This window comes from Mirounga leonina, unplaced genomic scaffold, assembly GCF_011800145.1.
Source record: "Mirounga leonina isolate KUSES-001 unplaced genomic scaffold, KU_Mleo_1.0 Mir_151, whole genome shotgun sequence".
NCBI lineage: Eukaryota > Metazoa > Chordata > Mammalia > Carnivora > Phocidae > Mirounga > Mirounga leonina.
In genome coordinates, this window is record NW_023270377.1 from 59,191,021 (window position 1) to 59,212,194 (window position 21,174).

Here is a 21,174-nt window from a genome sequence, read left to right on the forward strand (position 1 = left end):
AAACGAATAAGTTAGTTGATACATTAAATTTTTAGCATAACTGTTAGCATGGTAGACCCAAAACTTTGTTTTACATTGCTTTTTACTGTTTTTAGTATAAATATGAGAGTCATTTTGGTTAGCAGAAAGAGGTCTCAAAATGGCTACTTAATCTATTCTGATTTCTAGCCTTTTGTGTTACTCAAGGTCATGTTTACTTTGTTTAAAACATTATTATGCAGTCAATTAAAATAAACATTGAAAGTAATGAAGCTGTTTAAAATAAATGGGTCATTCTTTTTTTTAAAAGTATTTAAAAATATACTTTTGGTTTAAATATATCATCTGTTTTTAAGGTACCTGCTTTTCTTTGTTAACATAATATCTAAAATGTTTTAGCATCTTGACTGACTGTGGGTAGATTCTAGTTTCAGTTCTATACTCCCTCTTCTGTTCTGTCTGTTCAGGCAAACAGACTCACTGACATTGCCAAGTAATTGTCTCTAATTTAATGAGTTAATTAGTTAACTGTCTCCTGCAAAAGTCAAGTACTAACTCCTTATGGATGAGAAGAGTTATTTTTTTTTTCCCTCTGAGCTATACACTTTATCTTTCAGTTCAAATCAAGTTAAAATAGACTAGGAGAGTTGGGGAAAACACTAGCAAAATACCTCAGGGTAAGTGATTCTCTGGCATCATTTATAACCCCAGATACTGGCAAAGCCTGTTCCGGTACTTGTCAAGAAAAGCATTTGTTTTCCTTGTTGGCTGCTGTGTCCTTGGTTTGTGCTAAGGCTGCTTTATTTCCTGATAAAGTCAAGAATGTTGTGAAATCCTGGTGATTCTGTAAGTACAGTATAATTTGTGTGTGTGTGGGTGTTGTGTGTGTAGTGGTGGTAATCCTGGCAGTCAAATTCAGGTATTAGTGTTAGATGTGAGACACCTATGTGGCAAAAAGAAATGGAGACTTAGTTGCCACATTTTGTTAATACTAACTCTGAAATGTTTTCATATTCTCTTTTTTGAAAACTGACATCTGATTAAGGAAAGCAAGCAGCTCTCAAACCATTGGAGAGAGAACAAAGATCTCCATAACCCATCTCTAGTATTTTTTTTTATTTTGCATCTTGTGTTTAGTTCTTCCTTCTTTTAAATTTTCATAGGAGTCAGACCCAGGATTCCTTGTCAAAGGACGTGAGCATTCGTATAGTTCTTTATATATGATATGTATATGTATATATATTGCTGAATTGCTTTTCAAAATGACTGAATTAGAAAAAAGCAAGATGTACAGAACAGTATCTATAGTTATTTGTGTAAAAAGAAATGAGTAAGAATATTCATGCATATTTGCATGTATATACATTAGCATGTATATGCATATATCTTATATGTGTATAATCATTTATGCGTAAAACATCTGGAAGGATATACAAAAAATTGATTGCCTCTGGAGTGGGGTATTGAGTGGGGACAGAGGTGTTAGAAAGACTTTTCACTGTATACCCTTCTGTACCTTTTGAATTTTGAATGGTGTGACTGTAACATTATGAGAATCATTTTTTAAAAAGGCCATTAGCAAGGGGTGAAAATACCCATTGTTTTCTTATTTGCACTCCCACCCCCTTGGTTGGTTCAGGCCTCATCCTCTTTTATCTGGATCTTCAGTAGGGGACACTTGTTCTCCCTGCCCCCAGTCAGTCTCTGTCCTCTCCAAACCATCTTTTCCCTTGCCACCAGAGATGGCACAGGTTAAATCACATCTCTGTCCTCCTCTAAAATTTTTAGTGGCATCCCAAGGTCCACAGAATGGAGTTCAGACTATTCAGCTTAGCATTCAAAGTCTTCTATCATCTGGTTTCAAACTGCCTTTTTGGTCTCACCTCTGCATGTTATCTTTGTATATATCCTCTCTTCATTACCATTTCCTTTTCAACTAACTCTCCCCCCCCCAAAAAGGAAAAAAAGTATTTTAAAATTTCTATATTTGTTCACATTTTCTTTTTTCTTTTTTTAGCCTGAAAGACCCTGTCTGTTTGCAGTTAAAATTGAATTTTATTTTCAAGGCCTATTCTGAATGTTACTTTCTCTTTCCTACTGCAGCCTCATTCCACCTGTTCTTAGAATGAACCACTCTTTTTTGAATCCCATAGTATTTCCCATACCATTGTTTGGCACTCATGTTCTAGTGAGTTGTTGACTTGTCAGTGTCTTTATATTCTATTTTTAGACTTTCTTGTGTTGATTCCTCTTTTCAATTGCGGTAGTCTTCCTGACATTGTGCTTTTCCCCACTCCTGCCTATTCTTAACTCCGTGGTTTTCTGATTTTGGTAAAACATGTCAGATTTTGAAGAACACTGAAGAACAAAGAGCAAAAGAAGTAGTTGACAGGAATTGGTAGAATCCACTCACTATTAGTATTAATACTATACAGTTAATTTTTTCTTTATTCTATATTTGCATACCTATTGTTTTGAAATGTCAAAGATTATTTGGTCTTCATTTTATTTTTTAAAATTTTTTATTGTTATGTTAATCACCATACATTACATCATTAGTTTTAGATGTAGTGTTCCATGATTCATTGTTTGTGCATAACACCCAGTGCTCCATGCAGAACGTGCCCTCCTCAATACCCACCACCAGGCTAACCCATCCTCCCACCCCCCTCCCCTCTAGAACCCTCAGTTTGTTTTCCAGGGTCCATCGTCTCTCATGGTTCATCTCCCCCTCCGATTTCCCCCCCTTCATTCTTCCCCTCCCGCTACCTTCTTCTTCTTCTTTTTTTTTTTTCTTAACATATATTGCATTATTTGTTTCAGAGGTACAGATCTGAGATTCAACAGTCTTGCACAATGCAGCGCTTACCAGAGCACATACCCTCCCCAGTGTCTATTACCCAGTCACCCCATCCCTCCCACCCCACCTGGTCTTCATTTTATAAATGTATGATATATCTAGAAGCTTGGGGAGAATGGAGTTCTTTTTTTTTTTTTTTAAAGATTTTATTTATGTATTTGACAGAGAGAGACACAGCGAGAGGGAACACAAGCAGGGGGAGTGGGAGAGGGAGAAGCAGGCTCCCCTCAGAGCAGGGAGCCCGATGCGGGACTCGATCCCAGGACCCTGGGATCATGACCTGAGCTGAAGGCAGTCGCTTAACCAACTGAGCCACCCAGGCGCCCGAGAATGGAGTTCTTGAAGGACTCGGTGAGTTAGTGGTAGGGCCAGGACTTAAACTTAGGACCATTTCGGGAATGACGTTTATAGCATGTAGAGAGAACATGACTTTATTTTGAGGTGATATTTGTTAGGTGTTTTTGGTAGTACAAGCTAGTAAAAACATGTGTACCTTGGGCTACTTCTTGTGCAGGCTAATAAAGCATTGGCTGTGATAGCCTCTGTGGTGTGTTTTAGAATATGACAAAAGAAACGTATTTTATTTAATTCTTTCCTTGTTGAAAGAGCTGGTTGCTTGGTTTAGTCAGATTCACAAATGAGAATATTTGAAATGCTTAACCAAAAAGCAAACCAATAGTCCTTTGCTTTGATCCTTTCCATTCCTGTCTTGTTTCCCAGAAGTAACCACTTCTAACTCTTAGCTATTTATTGTAGTATTTCCCTTCGTATCTCTATACTGCTATTTCTAGGCATTATTGACTTCCTATGGTAGTAGTTGAGGACTTCCTTATACTTCTTCCTCCTTCCTTCTCCCTCCATTCCTCTCAGTATGTTTATCATTGTTATTAAATTAATATTTGTATCTATATTAGTATGACTATAAATACTGTTTGTTTTGAGCCAAGTCATGTATTATATTTCCTGTTTTTGTACAACAAAAATACCTTTTCATAACTTACTTTCTCATAGGGTTAAAAATCACCTAACTTTCCATTTACTTAGCAATTTGTATACCTAATACCAATTCATTAATTTAACAAATATTTACCATTTGTGCCATTATTCTTGGTGCTTGGGATACAACAGTGAACAAACTAGACAAAGATTCATTCCTTTTTTTGGGAGATAGACAATAAACATAATAAAGAAGTAAAATACGTAGTGTGTTAGAAAGTGATTGGTGCCAATGGGGAAAAAAGAGCAATGTATGGGGGGTTGGGAATATAGGTGCAGGCATGGGTTGCATGGGTAATACTAAATAGGGTGATAAGAGTAGATCTCATTGAGAAGGTGACATTTGAACAAAGATTCATACTCCTCCCAATGTTATTTTTCACATAGCCAAATGCCTTGGATAATTTAACATTTCATTTTCCCCAGTGGCTTCCTTCTTGGAGCCCTTTGTCTGCTCCCTGCCAGGATTATGAACTCTAGAGGCCTACAGCACAGTTGTCCTGGGATTTCTCTTGGCCACTTTCCTGGGTTGGATCATCGGATTCCTGGATCCCACATCTTCCTCTGACTTGGTTCATGCCCTCTTTTTGATGGAGTAAATTTTCCTATAGCTTCCTGAGAAGGCACATGATGAGAGAAAAAAGTATTGAGAACATGGATATCTCAAAGTACTTTTATTTTTATTTATTTATTTTTTAAAAGATTTATCCATTTTAGAGAGGGAGCGAGCATGCATGAGCAGGGAGAGGTACAGAAGGAGAGGGAGAGAAGCAGCCTCCATGCTGAGCACCAAGCTGGCTGCAGGACTCGATCCCATGACCCTGAGACCATGACCTAAGCTGAAACCAAGAGTCAGATGCCCAATTGAGTAAGCCACCCATGCACCCCTCAAAGTACTTTTAACCTACTCTTACAATTGATTGATTGAAAGTTTGGCTCAGTTTAGAAATCTGGGCTGAAACTCATCTTAGAATTTTCAAGGTCTTACTGCATTGTCTTCAGCTTTCAGTGTTTCTGTTGAGGAAGCATTGATGCTGGTGATTCATAATTCTTTATAGGTGACCTTTTTTTTTCTGTCTGAAAACTTTTAGGATTTTCTCTTTATTCTGATGTTCTATAATTTTATGATGATGGGCCAGGTCCTGATGTGGGTTTTTTTTTTTTTAATTTGTTTTAATATATTGTGCTTGGCATTTAGTGATCTCTTGTATTCTTCAATTCTGGGAAAATTTCTGATGTTACTACTTTGATATTTGACTGAAGTAGCTAAATTGATGAGCTGCAACCCAAAGAGGAGAGCTTTGGTTGTTCATGTTTGATCATGCCATAGTACATAAAACGCTTAAAATAATGAGGTATTTATTTGATAGGCAGGTATTATTTTCTTTGTAAAAATTAATCACATAAAAGCAGAATATTTTTGTTTCTTTTTTCCAGCTACTGGAACATAGAACAAATACCTATGATGGAAGGTCATGTTTTTCTCGTTCATTTCACTTTCTAAGGTTTAGTAGTCTGTCCTGCACCACCCTCCCTCCCCCGCCCCCCAGCTCCCCACTATTGGAGGTGGAAACCCTCTAGGAGTCTACAGGTGTCATCTTCTCACTCTCAGGTCTTGGTCACCTCGGCTGCCCTTTCACCTTTCTTCGTCTTTCTTGTATTTCTTCTCTTACGTATTATATGTTTCGTTGAGATAAAAGTCACATAACAAAATTCACCATTTTAACCATTTTAAAGTTTATAGTGCATGGACGCCTGGGTGGCTCAGTCGTTAAGTGTCTGCCTTCCACTCAGGTCATGATTTAAGGGTCCTGGGATCAAGTCCCACATCGGGCTCCCTGCTCAGCAGGGAGTCTGCTTCTACCTCTCTGTCTGCCTGCCGCTCCCCCTGCTTGTCCTCGCTCTCTCTCTCTCTCTCTCTGTCAATAAATAAAATCTTTTTTTTATTTGGCAAAAAATAAATCTTTTATTTATTTGGCAGAGAGCACAAGTAGGCAGAGTGGCAGGCAGAGGGAGAGGGAGAAGCCGGCTCTCTGCTGAGCAGGGAGCTGGACGTGGGGCTCGATCCCAGGACCCCGGGATCATGACCTGAGCCGAAGGCAGCCGCTTAACCGACTGAGCCACCCAGGCGCCCCTAAATAAAATCTTTAAAAAAAAATAAAGTTTACAGTGCAATGTCATTTAGTATATTTACAATATTGTATGGCCATTGCCACAATCTAATTCCAGGACATTTTCATTGCCCCCCCCAAAAAATCTCATATGTGTTTAAGCAGTTACTCTCATTTCTCCTTCCTCCCAGTTCCTGGCAACTATGCCTCTGCTTTCTGTCACTGTGGATTTGCCTACTGTGGACATTTCATGTAAAAGGGGTCATACAATCTGTGGCCTTCGGTATTTGGCTTCTCTAACTTATAATGTTTTCAAGGTTTGTCCATGTTGTAGCATGTATCAGTATATTAAATCAGGCTATGAGTATTTTTTACTATCCAGAGAAAAGCCCTGCATTTATTATCTTTATTATGATTTTGATAACTGGCCTTTAATTTACCTTTTCACAAACATTTTTTGGTTACAAGATGTTGTTGAATAATTTTAAGTATACATTATTTATTTTTTAGTATGCCAGTACTGAGGTTGATGGAGAACATTATATGACCCCAGAAGACTTTGTCCAGCGCTATCTTGGACTGTATAATGATCCAAATAGCAATCCGAAGATTGTGCAGCTCTTGGCAGGAGTAGCTGATCAAACCAAGGATGGGTAAGAACCTTTATACATTTTTTGAAAATGAATGTTCCTCAATACCTTACTAGAAAATAGTAAACTCTAAGTTTACCTATAACCATCTGGAATTTTAATATTAAACCATATCTTAGAAGTTTATAAAAAGTGTTACTTGCTGCCATTATCAAGGATTTGGCATAATTAGCATTTCTTTCTTGCTTGCTTTTTTTGGGGGGGGAAGAAAACTACACGTAAAAAACCATATTTTATATTGAATAATCTGAACAGAATGGTTTTCAGATAACTAAGTGTATTTCTTTCACTCATACAACAAATATTGAATACCTTCTATGTTTTAGGCAATGTTCTAAGGCCTAGAATTACATGAGTGAATAAACTAATAAATGCAAAAGCAGTATACAAATTTAAAAGTAAACTATAGCATGTTAGATTGTAAGTGCTATGAAGAAGAATAAATCAGGGAAGAATTTAGAGAGTGGTATTTATGTATTTATTTGTCTCATTTATTTGACAAAATTTATTGAACAACCACCATTAGATAGGCACTGTTGGGCCTTAGTAATGCAAGCATAAGTAAAATGGGGTTCCTGGCCTTAAGAAGAAATTCATGGTCTAGTGAGAAAGAGGATGAGTAAACAAAGAAAATAATACTTTGGGAATAAGGTGCTATAATAAAAGTATGTGACAGATACAAAGGACACCCAAGAAAGCATGGTTAACTCTGTTTTAGGTGATCTAGACAGCATTATAGAAGAGGTGATACTTGAGTGAAATCTGGCAAGATGAACAGGAGATTGCTGGTGGTTGGGTAGTAGGGAGGAGGATTCTAGGACAGGGAACAGCAGTGGTAATGAAACATCAAGGAGAGTGTGCGTGTGTGTGCCTGCGTGTGTGTGTTTTGGGGAGTGACGGGGAAGTTGTGTTAAGTGTACCTTGGCGTGGCTGTGGTGTTGCTCTGTTGCTGCTGGAGTTGTGGTTGGAGTGGAGCTGGGGACCTTGTGTGCTAAGTTTTGACTGTATCCTGAAGGCTCGTGACTTAGTCTTGGAAGTATTTTTAGCCTGGCAGTGTGTGGGTGTGTACAGCCACAGAAATAGCAAGGTGCATCTTACTAGAGTGTCAGTTTACTCGGGGGAAAACGCACACCATTTTTTTATTAAATCAAATATGATTGTATTATGGAGCAAATGAATTATTTTTATGAATTATAAAGAGAATTTTGTCATGCTTTGTGAGTTCCAAGCTACATCTTCAGGCCTTCAAAGGCCCAGGTTCTTTCTCCTACTTATAGAGGTAGTTGTGTGAAAAACTAGGCAATGAGGAGTTGTTAAAAGTTATTTCTATTACCACAGATATGATCAGATTTTAGAAAAATTGTAGGTTGGAATAGGGCAAGACTTGCATGCAGTGAAATCCATTTAGGAAATGAAATGGATAACTACTGTAGTAGTTAAACTAGAAATGTTGGTATCTAAGTTGTTTGAGTCCAGCGTTAGTATTGTATTTTCATTTGTATTTTCCCACAGAATCTAGTACAGTGCATGAAATCTACTATGAGTATTTTATATCTTAGATAAAGATTTTATATAATTTATCAATAGTAGATATTGGGGAACTTGTATACATTTTGTGACTGGTCTCTAAAAAAGTCAAATCAGGGGCTCCTGGCTGACTCAGTTGGTAGAGCATGAGACTCTTGATTTTGGAGTTGTGAGTTCAAGCCCCACACTGGGTGTAGAGATTACTTAAATAAATAAAGTTTAAAAAATTAATCAAATCAGCTGATAAGTTACTATGGACTATTCAGTCATTGGATTTCTCAATAGTGATTAGGCAGTAATACATATGAAAATCAATTATTTTTAATCAGAATTCATTCTTCAAAAATTTTAAAGGTAACATATACGTTTAGATCTTTTAGAAACTATAAGAGCATTTATTGTCATTAATTTGGCCTGAGACCTGCTTTCAGAGTACTCATATCTTTTCAGATGCTTTTTTTGTGACCCATTTGCTCTGGTCCATCTCAGTAAGTGTATTTTTTTTTGAAGCTTCATGTGGTTCTCCCAGACTCAGGTGCATTGTTAATGTGGTTGAGTGGAATCAACGGTTAAGTTGCCAGAGTAGATGAAAGATGGGTTTTGGCTAGTGAAGTATCTAATAATGTTGATAATGTTCACTTAAAAACAAACCTGTTGGGCGCCTGGGTGGCTCAGTCATTAAGTGTCTGCCTTTGGCTCAGGTCATGATCCCAGGGTCCTGGGATCGAACCCTGCATCGGGCTCCCTGTTCCGTGGGAAGCCTGCTTCTCCCTCTCCCACTCCCCCTGCTTGTGTTCCTGCTCTCACTATCTCTCTCTCTGTCAAATAAATAAATAAAATCTTAAAAAAAAAAACAAAACAAACCAAGCCTGTTTTTCTTTGTAAAAGGTGAATCTTTTTTTTTCCCCTCCCCCTGAATGGTAACTCTTTTCTATTTCAGATTTTAAGAACTTTTTAAGCTTACTTTTTCCCTCCCTTTGGAATAAGTCAGATTGGGATTGGATAGGAAATCTGATTCAGAGAGTTAGTTCATAAAAATTAAATGAGTTTATGAAACATATAGGTTGTTTCTGAAAGCAGAGAAAGGTGGAATTTTCTAGAAGCACAGCAATTCTTTTTATTTATTTATTTATTTTTTTAAGGGGAATAGGAGCACAGGGAGAGGGAGAAAGAGAATCTTAAGCAGGCTCCACACCCAGTGTGGAGGCCAATGTGGGGCTTGGTCTCACAACCCTAAGATCATGACCTGAGCTGAAATCAAGAGTTGGACACTTAACCAACTGAGTCACCCAGGCACCCTGAAACACAGCGATTCTTAACCTCCTATTCATGGCTTGTCTTCAGGGGTTCCTGAACTTGCTGAAATATAATGCTAAAAGAGTGAATTTGTACCTGCATTTTTCTGGGGAGAAATCCCAGGTTTTCAGGAGGGGGGGTTTATGAAATCAAAAAAGGTTAAGTATCCTTGTTAACGTTTCTTTAATACTTGTAATTTAAGAGAATCAAAAGCTTTGATATTGTTTAATTTATTCCAAGTAGTCAACCCTTGCTCATTTAACATTTAAGGAAAATGAGACCTAAAGAGGTTGATTGATTTGCCCAATAACACCAAATTCTCTTTTTAGTCCATTTTCCTTCTTATAATCATTTTTTTAAAAAATGTTCTCTCCCCCCCGCTCCTTTACCCACTCCTTTATCCAGAGCTGTGATGGAAGAATAGAATAGTGCAGTTGGTACATTTTTTTATAGCCCTGATATTCATTGGTTTTACTGTAGTTGTTTTTTTTTCTTAAGATTTTATTTATTTATTTGAGAGAGAGCAAGAGAGAGAGAACATGAGCAGGATGAGGGGCAGAGGGAGAAGCAAACTCCCTGCTGAGCAAGGAACCCAATGCAGGGCTCCATCCTGGGACTCAGGGATCATGACCTGAGCTGAAGGCAGATACTTACCAACTGAGCCACACAGACGCCCCTCTTGTCGTTTTTCGATGAGAATCTTGTAGGTACAGATTTTTTTTTTTTTTAAAGATTTATTTATTTATTTGAGAGAGTGAGAATGAGAGAGAGTACATGAGAGGGGGGAGGGTCAGAGGGAGAAGCAGGCTCCTCGCTGAGCAGGGAGCCCGATGCGGGACTCGATCCCGGGACTCCAGGATCATGACCTGAGCCGAAGGCAGTCGTCCAACCAACTGAGCCACCCAGGCGCCCTAGGTACAGATAATTTGAAATAGCATCACATAATATTGTTTATAATTACCCAAGACCCACTCTCAATTAATAGAACTAGTATAGGCAGGCCTAAGTGATTTAGTTAATAAGTATGTGGGAAAAGCAGGTTTAGGAGTAGTGAATACCATACCTTTTTGTGCTCTGGACTCCCCCACCCCCTGCTCCATGTTTTCTTAGCATGTAAACTGCCCCTCTCCTCTTCCCCATTCCCATTCCTCCAAAAGATAGTAAAATAAGCAGGAGTGTTTTGATATAGGTGTTTGCTGTGCAAAGCCATGTAGAAGCAACATTTTATGGTGTAAAATAGCATGATGGGTTGTCTAAAAGTAAAGGCCATTAGCCAAGTATTTGTGAAATTGTGGCATAAACTTTGAAGATGTGGTTATATAATGAAAAGCAAAATGATTTTATGCATTAAATGCAGGTTTTGGGAACTATTATTGTGTGACCTGATCTTAAAAGTTTAGACAGTTGCTTGTTTGAAACTGTAACTTCTAGAATTGTAGTTTTTATATTTAGCTCTAGTCAGAATTTCATCTGGAGGCTCTATTCTCCTATAATGTGTAAAACTATTATTTTCCTCTCAGTTTTTCACAACTGTTTTCCTTTAATGTTCTACATACATATAAAAATATATTTTTTTAAAAGATTGATTTTAGAGACAGAGAGAGAGAGAGAGCACCGGGCAGCCAGGAGGGTGGAGGCAGTGAGGAGCAGAGGTGGAGGGAGAGAGAAAGCCAAGCAGACTCCCCACTGAGTATGGAGCCAGATGCAGGGCTCTGTCAGCACCTGAGATCATGACCTGAGCCAAAACGAGTCGGATGCTTAACTGACTGTACCACCTGGTGCCCCAAAAGGAAAAGTATTCTTCATGCATATAGAAAAACCTTTTATACAGAAATCTCGGTTGCTCTAAAAATTGCAAAATTAACATAATGAAATTTTATTAGTTTCTACTTGGTAAATTTAAAAGGAACTTTGTAGAAAAATTTATTATTATTTTTTAAAGATTTTATTTATTTATTTGACAGAGACACAGCGAGAGAGGGAACACAAGCAGGGGGAGTGGGACAGGGAGAAGCAGGCTTCCTGCTGAGCAGGGAGCCCGAAGTGGGGCTCCATCCCAGGACCCTGGGATCATGACCTGAGCTGAAGGCAGACGCTTAATGGCTGAGCCACCCAGGGGCCCCTGTAGAAAAATTTAAAACATGCAATTCATAAAATACATTATTTCAGAATTATAAAATGAATATATGTTCTTTGTAAAAAGTCAAACAGGAGGTATGGTAAAAATTGAAGGTGCCACCTCATCCTCATTAAAAGAAAACCATTTATTAAAGTATGAACTAAGCAATGGTTTCTTCACCCCAGAGTTAGTGGCTTGTGGTTTGCATTCTGCTTAAATCTTGGTCAGGACCTTCTAACAATAGGGAACTCATTGCAGGATATGGGGAAAAGAGCCTTAAAAATTATTCTGGAACATGTTTGCTTTATGTTCACAGATAAACAGGCTTTTCTTGCTTTATGAAAATTATAGTTACATTATCATGTGGTATAAAATGCCTATGGGCTAAAAATAGATAAGGGGCATATCAGAGAGACGTTGTCCATTCCCCCCCGCTCCCTACTTCTTCCCAGTATCTTATAATGAAAATTCACTTATATACCTACCATATTCTACCATTAACATTTTTCTGTGCTTCCTTTTTCATATATCTATCCCTCTATTTTTCCATCCATCTTATTTTTTCACACATTTCAAAGTAAATTCCAAATATTGATACTCCTTAAATATTTCAGCATGCATATTATTAACTGGATTTCAGTATTTGTTTTGAGTGTTTTCTTTAGATGTAAAATTTACACACAGTGACAAATATTAAAACTTAAAGGTTCATTTGTGGAGTTTTGATAAATGCATATCCTGGGTAATTTCAGGTGATTTTTTTATTGTATTAAAATATATATAATGAATATAATACCGTTTTAACTATTTTTAAGTGTACAGTTCAATGGCATTAAGTATGTTCATTTTGTTTTACTACCATCACCACCATCCATCGCCTCCATTGTTTTCATCTTCTCATCCTGAAACTCTGTACCTTTTAAACAATGAGTCCCTGTTTTGCCTCAGTACCCAGCCCCTAGTAACCTCTATCTAGTTTCTGTTTCTAATGCGTTTTACTATGCTAGGTATTTCATATAAATTGAATAATGTAATATTTGTCCTTTTGTGTTTGGTTTATTTCACTTAGTCTGTTGTTTTCAAGATTAATCCATGTTACAGCATATATCAGAATTGCATTCCTTTTTAAGGCTGAATAATATGAAGTGGCTTTTTTTTAAGTTGCTGATACTTTTGTGTTTCTTTTTTTTTAAAGATTTATTTATTTGAGAAAGAGAGCGTGCGCAAGCGTGATGGGGAAGGGCAGAGGCAGAAGGAAGAGAGTCTCAAGCAGACTCTGTGCACGGAGGGTGGTTGGGGGTGGTGCTGGTGGCTGGATCTCACCACGCTGAGATCAGGACCTGAGCAAGATCAGGACCTGAGTCAGAGGCTTACCTGACTGTGCCACCCAGGTGCCCCTGCTTTTGTATTTCTTAATTGACCTTTCTTCAAATAAATTGCTCTGTGTAACAAAGGTAACTGTGAGTATTGTGAATTGGCTGTGTATCCCCCCAATACCTTCTTATAATGTCTACTTAGTACAAACACCAGGTACCCTTTCTATTTTTCATCTATAACTTTAAATTTGGGGAGGGGGCAGGAATACATGCACTGAATTGAAGGCAGGAATTGAGAATCTTCCACTGACTTGCTGAATTTCTTTGAGCATATCACTTGACTTTGGATTTTCTGAGGTCCTTTTGGATTTGCCTTTTTGAATATACTGATAGAGAAATGTATATATATATATATATTTATTTTTTTAAAAAATTATTTATTTATTTATTTGAGAGAGTGCACGTGAGCCAGGGGGAGGAGCAGAGGGGGAGGGAGAGGGAAGAGGAAAGAATCCCAAGCAGAATGGGTGTGGAACCAGACTTGGGGCTTGACTTCATGACTTGAGCTGAAACCAAGAGTCTGAGGCTTAACTGACTGAGCCACCCAGGCACCCCAAGAAATGTAGATATTTAAAGTCCACAGACTTTATATTTTAGAGAAAGGTCTACTTAGTTGGAAACCTACATGAGGGTGGTTGTAGATAACTGATGGGCCCTGGTCTCTCTGAAGAGGCGGCTTCTGCTTTGGCCTCAGGGGGCTGGTGCTACATGGGATGAGAAACATGTTGCCCACGCTTGCAATTTAACAAGAGAAACCAGAAAACTGGATATTTGTGTGAAGTACTTACGATTTCCTAATGTTGACAACTAATGTAACTAAAAAAATTATACTTTGCCTGCCAAAGAAAACATGTGTGGGCCAAATTCCGTCTGCCAGCCAACTGTTTATAACCTTTGCTAGTTAAGGAAAAAGTCTTTTACCTCTTCTGATAAATACAGAAAGTTTTGCTACTGAGTATGAAAGGTGTTTGAAAGCTACATATTCTGTATTTCAGGGTGATTGTATTTTTGATGTTAGATTCCTGAGGCTGTTTTGGAAAAGCCAAGATGTTATGGATTGTGTTTTTTAATCCATCATCAACCTAGTTACTTTTTATTTTTTAAATTACTCTTATAATCAAAAGAAATAATGCTAAATAATGATAAAAATTTCAAACATTTCAGAAATACAGACTGTAGAAAATGAAGGCCTTCTCTAAGTCCTCCCCTATATCATTATTTTATTCGTGTTATATATTCTTATTAAAACCACATATTACTGGGCGCCTGGGTGGCTCAGTTGGTTAAGCGACTGCCTTCGGCTCAGGTCATGATCCTGGAGTCCCTGGATCGAGTCCCGGAGTCCCTGGATCGAGTCCCGGAGTCCCTGGATCGAGTCCCGCATTGGGCTCCCTGCTCGGCAGGGAGTCTGCTTCTTCCTCTGACCCTCCCCCCTCTCATGTGCTCACTCTCTCTCATTCTCTCTCTCTCAAATAAGTAAAATCTTTAAAACAACAACAACAACAAAAAAACCCCACATATTACTCATTGCTTTTTCGGGGTGTGTGGATGATGATACCTGATATGTTATAACTTCATTGGTTTTTACTACTCTAGAATTTGTGTAATGATAACCACACTTTGGAGTTTTATTATAGTTTTTAGTAGTACACCAATGCATAAAGTGTATTATGACGTGTGACCTGATAAAGTTTGATTATTCTTCTTCCCAGGATTCATTAGGCAATCAAGCTCCTAATTTCATCAAAGATTCTTCAGCAGGGGTGCAGTGAAGGCATAGTCTTTAGTGTCCTGAATAATACCACCACAAAGGCCTTTTCCTCAATAAAGGGAAAAGGCATAGAATACACCATTGCTTTGGATATGATGTAACTTGCGTAACTTAACATATTTCAAAGTATTTTATTTAATAGAAAATGAAACTTTGAATGTAAAATATGTCTTTGATGAGTGGGGGCATAAAATGAAATGTAAAATGTAGTCATTCCTAATACTTTGTTGAGAAATATGGCTCTCTAAAAAGCCTTGTATTCTAAATTGAGTTTACTCAAGAATATTTACAAGTTCCTATCCTGAATCAAACCTGTGCTCTGTGACAAGCCTACCTTCTTGCAGGGAATTAGACTTTATTTTTTATTTTATTTTATTTATTTTTTGAAAATGGTTTTATTTATTTATTTATTTGTCAGAGAGAGAGACAGTGCGCACAAGCCGGGGGGCAGCCAGCAGAGCAGAGGCAGAGGGAGAAGCAGGCTCCCCGCTGAGCAAGGAGCCTGATGCGGGGCTCGATCCCAGGACCCCGGGATCATGACCTGAGCCGAAGGCAGACGCTTAACAGACTGAGCCTCCCAGGCGTCCGGGAATTAGACTTTAAACAGTGAATTACATAATTACTTTAATAAAAATGTTGCAAGGGGCACTAAAAAGGTACAGTGTGCTGCTGTAGGGGTGTGAAGGGTATGTAAAGTCATCTGGGGACTCTGCGATGGTTCTCCTGAGGAAATGATACTTGAGCTGAACTATGTAAAGATGGGTATAAATTAAATGGGCAACGGTTTGGAGATGGTGGGATGAATCCAAGGAGAATGAAATGGTCCTGAGTGGAAAGATCATGGATTTAAGAATGAATGGGTTCGGGCGCCTGGGTGGCTCAGTCGGTTAAGCAACTGCCTTCGGCTCAGGTCATGATCCTGGAGTCCCGGGATCGAGTCCCGCATCGGGCTCCCTGCTCGGCGGGGAGTCTGCTTCTCCCTCTGACCCTCCTCCCTCTCATGCTCTCTGTCTCTCATTCTCTCTCTCTCAAATAAATAAATAAAATCTTTAAAAAAAAAAAAAAGAATGAATGGGTTGGAGTGCAGAAGAACAAGGGGGAGGTGTGCAGAGATCAGATCCTGAAGGACTTGGAGCCATGTTACAGATTAGGTCTGTTCCTTTCTACAGGGTGACTGCAAATGTGTTGTCTAAACCAGGCCATTTGAGAATAAAAGGCAGCACCATTACTAATATAAATAAGCAAATAAATTGGTATATGTATTTATATATTTATAAAAACAGATTTTTATAATGCTGTTACTTGGATACTAGTCACCAATAGCAGCAACAGGGTGTGGGATCTTTGCAGCAAGCTTGCTGTGGAAGATGACTCTAAACTAGCATATGCTAGCTCTGTAAGAGCATTGAAGGTGGGGTGCCTGGGTAGCTCATTTGGTTAAGTGTCTGGCTCCTGATTTTGGCTGAGGTCATAATCTCAGGGTTGTGAGATCGTGCCCTAAGTTGGGCTCTGTGCTGGGTGTGGAGCCTACTTGAGATTCTCTCTCTGTGCACCTCTGCCCCCTACTCATGCTCCCCCCCTAAAAAAAAGATCACTGAAGACAATTTTAGTATAATTTTGACCACTGGCTAATTTCACAACCCTGAGTATTCTAGGACTCAATATGTTTTAGTTTTCTCCCCTTTTGTTTTGAATTTTCCTTTAAAAAATGCATTTTCTTTAAAAAATTTTTTTTGAGTAGGCTCCATGTCCAGCGTGGAGCCCAACATAGGGCTTGACCTCATGACCCTGAGGTCAGGACCTGTGAGCTGAAATCAAGAGTAGGATGCTTAACTGAGCCACCCAGGCGCCCCTAAAAAATGTATTATTGACATTTCAAACATACAAAACAAACTAGTGTAGTGAATTCAATATCCTCATCACCAAGTTTTAGTAATTATTAAAATAATTATTATGTTTGTTTTATTTATACCTCTTCCCATTCTTTCATCCCCTGGATTATTTTGAAGCAAATTCCAGATGACATACTTTTTGTAAATATCTGGGTATATCTCAAAAAGATAAAAAAAATTACCAAACAAAACAAACCTCCTCAAAAACATTAGTATCAATGTCTTAATATCATCAAGTATTAGTGTTATATCATTATTACCATTTACTAATTTTCTTATAAATTAAAAAAAATTTCTTTGCTTAAATCAGAATCCAAATAAGATCTTTATCTTGTAATTAATTACTATACCTTTTAGGTCTTTAATGAGGTTCTCCTCCATATCTTCTTTCAAAGTTGTTTTTTTTTTTTTTTTTCAAGTACAGAATGTTCGCCCTGTAGTTTCCTACAGTCTGCATTTATGCTGATTGTGTTTCTGTGGTGATGTTTAACATGTCCTTTGTCCTTTGTATTTTCTGTAAATTGATTACATGGAAAGCAGTGGGTCTTAACATGGTGGGTTGGCAATTTGCAATTTGGTGGGTACAGGCCAGGGAGGCTACTAAACATGATACATTGCCCAGGAGGCCCCCAAAACAAAGAATTATCCAGCTTAAAATGGTACTGTTGAGTGCCACAGTTGAGAAATTATGATCTAGAGACTTTATCAGCTTCCAATTTAATTATTTTTGGTTTAGTTCTTTCTCTTTTTGTGATTTTAGGAGTGATTGATTATTGCCCAGGTCCATTAATTTATTAGGGACTCACAAAAGGGTAGTATTCTAATTCTTTCATTCCTTTCTTCTTTCTTTATTATCTGGAACATCTCTATAAAGAGAAATTTCCCTTTTTCAATTATTTGGTTACCCCTGAGCTGTAGCATATATTAAAGGCAGGTTAAATGCCTGGTATTTTCCTTTTCTTTACCAATCAATAACATTTTATATTTTATTCCAGATTGATCTCCTATCAAGAGTTCTTGGCATTTGAATCTGTTTTATGTGCTCCAGATTCTATGTTCATAGTGGCTTTCCAATTGTTTGACAAGAGTGGAAATGGAGAGGTGACATTTGGTAAGGAAAAAAAAAGATTATAAGGGATAAGTGAAGTCAGTAAGGCTGGTGCAGTCTTTAAATGCTAAATCTAGTAACTGCATATAGATTGCTGCTTATTTAGGAGCTAGTCAATATTAATTTCCTAAAAGAATTTACACAGATAAAATTAAAATGGTGTATTTTCTTCAAAGCTTTAGACTATTGCAAAAAAGTAAGGAATCTAGGAATGCCTTGCTCATTGAGTCACTGACACTTTTACATTCCTAAAATAGGTGGTGTAAAATTTTCTTGTTCTGGGCTAGCCTGGGCAAAATTCTTTATGAAACAGACCGTGAACAACATGGAATAATCATGTCATTCTTTAAGGAATTTTTGGGTAGAGAGTGCAGAGCTTCTCAATAGCAGTTTGGAAAATTGCTGCTTTGTCATTGTAGCACCAAGAATGGAACTGAAGGAGGGAGTTGAGAATAGTTAGCATTCTCTAAACCCCCATTATAGTTTTTTGATTTTAGGAAACAAGCCTAGTACGTTGAAATTGATATCTGTGTTAAATGTAGAAATTGATATAAACCCTTTGGTAGGCACATAATTTAACATAATGTCATTGTTTGACAAGCATATAAACTAGAATTTCTATTTGTAGCCATGTGTTAGTTTTTAAAGATGCTTATTTGTGGAAATTAGTTTGTGTTTAAAGTATCTGCTAATTTTTCTGACAACAGGCTTTTCAATAAATCAATGCAGTGTTTTCAAGGACCTTGAACTCTCTTCCCTTTTTTTTACATTTACATTTTTTATTGTAGTAAACGCATAAAATCTTAACCATTTTTCAGCATGCAATTCAGTAATGTTGAGTATATTCTTGTTGTTGTGAAACAGATTTCCAGAACTTTTTCACCTTGTAAAGCTGAGCTTGAGTCCTTTTATGGTGTGAATTGGCATCAATATGTGATAGAAAAACTCTGAAAATCAAGCTTTCCCTGACTATAGTGCTAAATATTTAGTCACTGCAGTATTTGTTATATAAAAAGCATCCTTCAGTTAAACTCAAAGGAAGAAGTGTCACTGCCATGGAAAGAGAGAAAGTATAGGTATTCAGAAGAACCAGTGGTGCCTTTACTCTGGTTTTAGTGGGCACATTTTCTAGCTTGGCATTGACTGTTTCCTTTTGCCCATTGACCCAGTTATTTTCTGTATAAGAAGATTTTCCCAAATAAATACAAGTGCAGACAGAACTCCTTAGGTTTTTGCATCTCTCTTGGCATGCTTCCTGCTTTGGTGCAAGCTCTGGCCATTCTGCCTCCTAAAGAAGGTTGACTTTCCCCAGAAGCACCTAGATTCTCTAGTTTAATGTATAAAACCTTTATCATCTCATCATTCAGCATTTACCCTGGACCACGAATAATGCTGCATTTTCTATTTTCAGTAGGTACCACATATTCTCATATGTCTCACTTCCAAATGTTGTGCAGCAGTGCTTGGGAAATACCTTGATACACGTATCTGCATTAAGAACAGCATATTTGTGCTTCTAGCATGTGTCCATTGTTTAAGAATTAGATTTCCCAAAACCAAATTGTGGTTTCTTTTGTCCCACCTACCTTGGTATCTTGGTTCTTTGTGTCTCCTCAATTTGATTGCTTTTCCCAATTTTATTTTAAAAAACAAGTCACTCAAGTCAGTTCAGCCAATAGAATAACAATAGAGACTCATGCCAGTGTTGATTAGTAGATTAAAATGAGTATAGAAAATAGCTGAGTGGTTTATAAACACATTTATTTCATGCAAATGAAAGCTTGTAGTTATTAGATCCCAACTTTAGCATTTTAAAGATCTTTTGTTTTCCCCAGACTATGATGTATGAGTTAGAATTTTAAGAAAATATAATTAAGATTAAAAACCAAACAAATCTGTTTGCGTTGTTATAACGCCTGTTATGAACTGAAGAACATAAGCCCTCCAAAACTCTGCTTTCATTCTTCTGCTTCATAATCTAGAGATAGAAAGATTCTTATGGAATGATATAAAGCTGAACGCCCTTTCAACATTGTTCTTGGAGTCCCTGGCCAGCTGGATGGTTGTCTTGATGTTCACATATTTCCTGGGGACCGTAACCATTTTCCCTTCCTGCCTTGCCTCCCTAGTTTTGAGGATCCATTTTGGACAAATTTTCTTAAATAAAAATCATAATGAAGGAGAGGAAATTTAATTTTATATTTTTAGGAGGAAAAGCATTGAAACTGTTACAAATGCCATTTAACAAGATTTCTAAGGCCTACTCATTACAGGCAGTTCAAGACGACAGAATTTCCGCATAAGGAAATAATTAACTTGGAGTTTATTTTTATAGGATTTTGGATCTGTGATAAAGGTCAGTTTTCATGTTTGTATCCACTTAATAAAATGAATTATGCTTATGTATTTATAGATAAATGCTTAGGTAAAAGGAAATTTTAGATCCATAGTAACTCTAAATCCTTTTCACTAAATGGCCTTATGTTTTCTAGTTTGGAACTTGTTTATAGTTTTCTCTTGAGCACATCAGGAGAGAAAGGTGGGAGAGAATATTGGTTGCCAGGTGTAATGGAGTGGGGAAAACTGTTATGCCATCGATATCTCGTGGACTATGATGATGATGTTATCTGTGTATTTGTATATATTGTTCTCATCTATGCTTTTTTTTTAGATATGCTTTTTAATACACATCAGATTAGATACTTAAACTGTGTACGTTTTTGAAAGTATATAAATAGAAATATTGAACAACTTTACTTGAGTGCTGGAAAAGTTTTGTTTTGTTTTTTTAATTGTTAGAGATGCCTCTACTTTGCCGGAGAGGACTTACACTGAGACCTCAATAATCCATTTCAGAATATGCAAGCTCAGGAGAGGGTTCTGGAGTTTTTAAAAGAGTGAATAAAACTGTTAGTTGTTTCCTCTTCAATGTTCTTTTAATAAAACTTCTAATGCATGCTGTGGATAATTACTTACTGGCTTGTTTATCTGTTATTGCCTGGTGGCATGAGCCTTGTAGAGGCCACTGCATGACTGGGGTTTGCTAGATACATTATAAACTTGCCTTGGTGTCCCTGCTAGCCACTAGTGTACTGGATATTCTGCTCGATAGAATTAGGTTAAGGTAACCTAGATAACCAGTATACTACATTGTGTTCTCAGTAGCTGCCATGCATTTGTCCCACATTTAAAAAATCAAAGCCTATTGGTTTAACAAAGATGTAATCCTTCTAAAAAAAATGAAACCCGAACTCCTGTGTATTAACTAATAAATGAATATAAGATACATTATACAGTCTAAGTTTTCTATTAAAATCTCATCAACATTGTGTTCCAAACTGCTTGCCTAGGGATGGGAACTCTTCAAAGTGAATTTTTTTCAAGGGCCTGTCTTCATCTCCTCACTGTAAAACCCTCAAAAGCAGGGATTCCTTTTGATTTTATACTGTGTTTGGTCATCATTAGATACAACAAATAAATATGTGTTCC

General features: G+C 37.4%; 1 protein-coding gene across 3 annotated transcripts in view; it reads left to right on the plus strand.

Annotated features, from left to right (window-relative positions):
* The window catches only part of SLC25A12 (solute carrier family 25 member 12), a 101,075-nt gene that overhangs the window by 12,385 nt on the left and 67,516 nt on the right, over window positions 1–21,174 (plus strand). For 2 of the 3 annotated variants that reach the window (XM_035007776.1, XM_035007775.1), the window contains exons 3-4: window positions 6,457–6,599; window positions 17,573–17,688. In XM_035007776.1, coding sequence (XP_034863667.1) covers window positions 6,457–6,599; window positions 17,573–17,688 — 259 coding nt within the window. Of the gene's footprint in view, window positions 1–6,456; window positions 6,600–17,572; window positions 17,689–21,174 lie in introns of those variants that run through there. The other variant, XM_035007777.1, reaches the window with a different exon arrangement.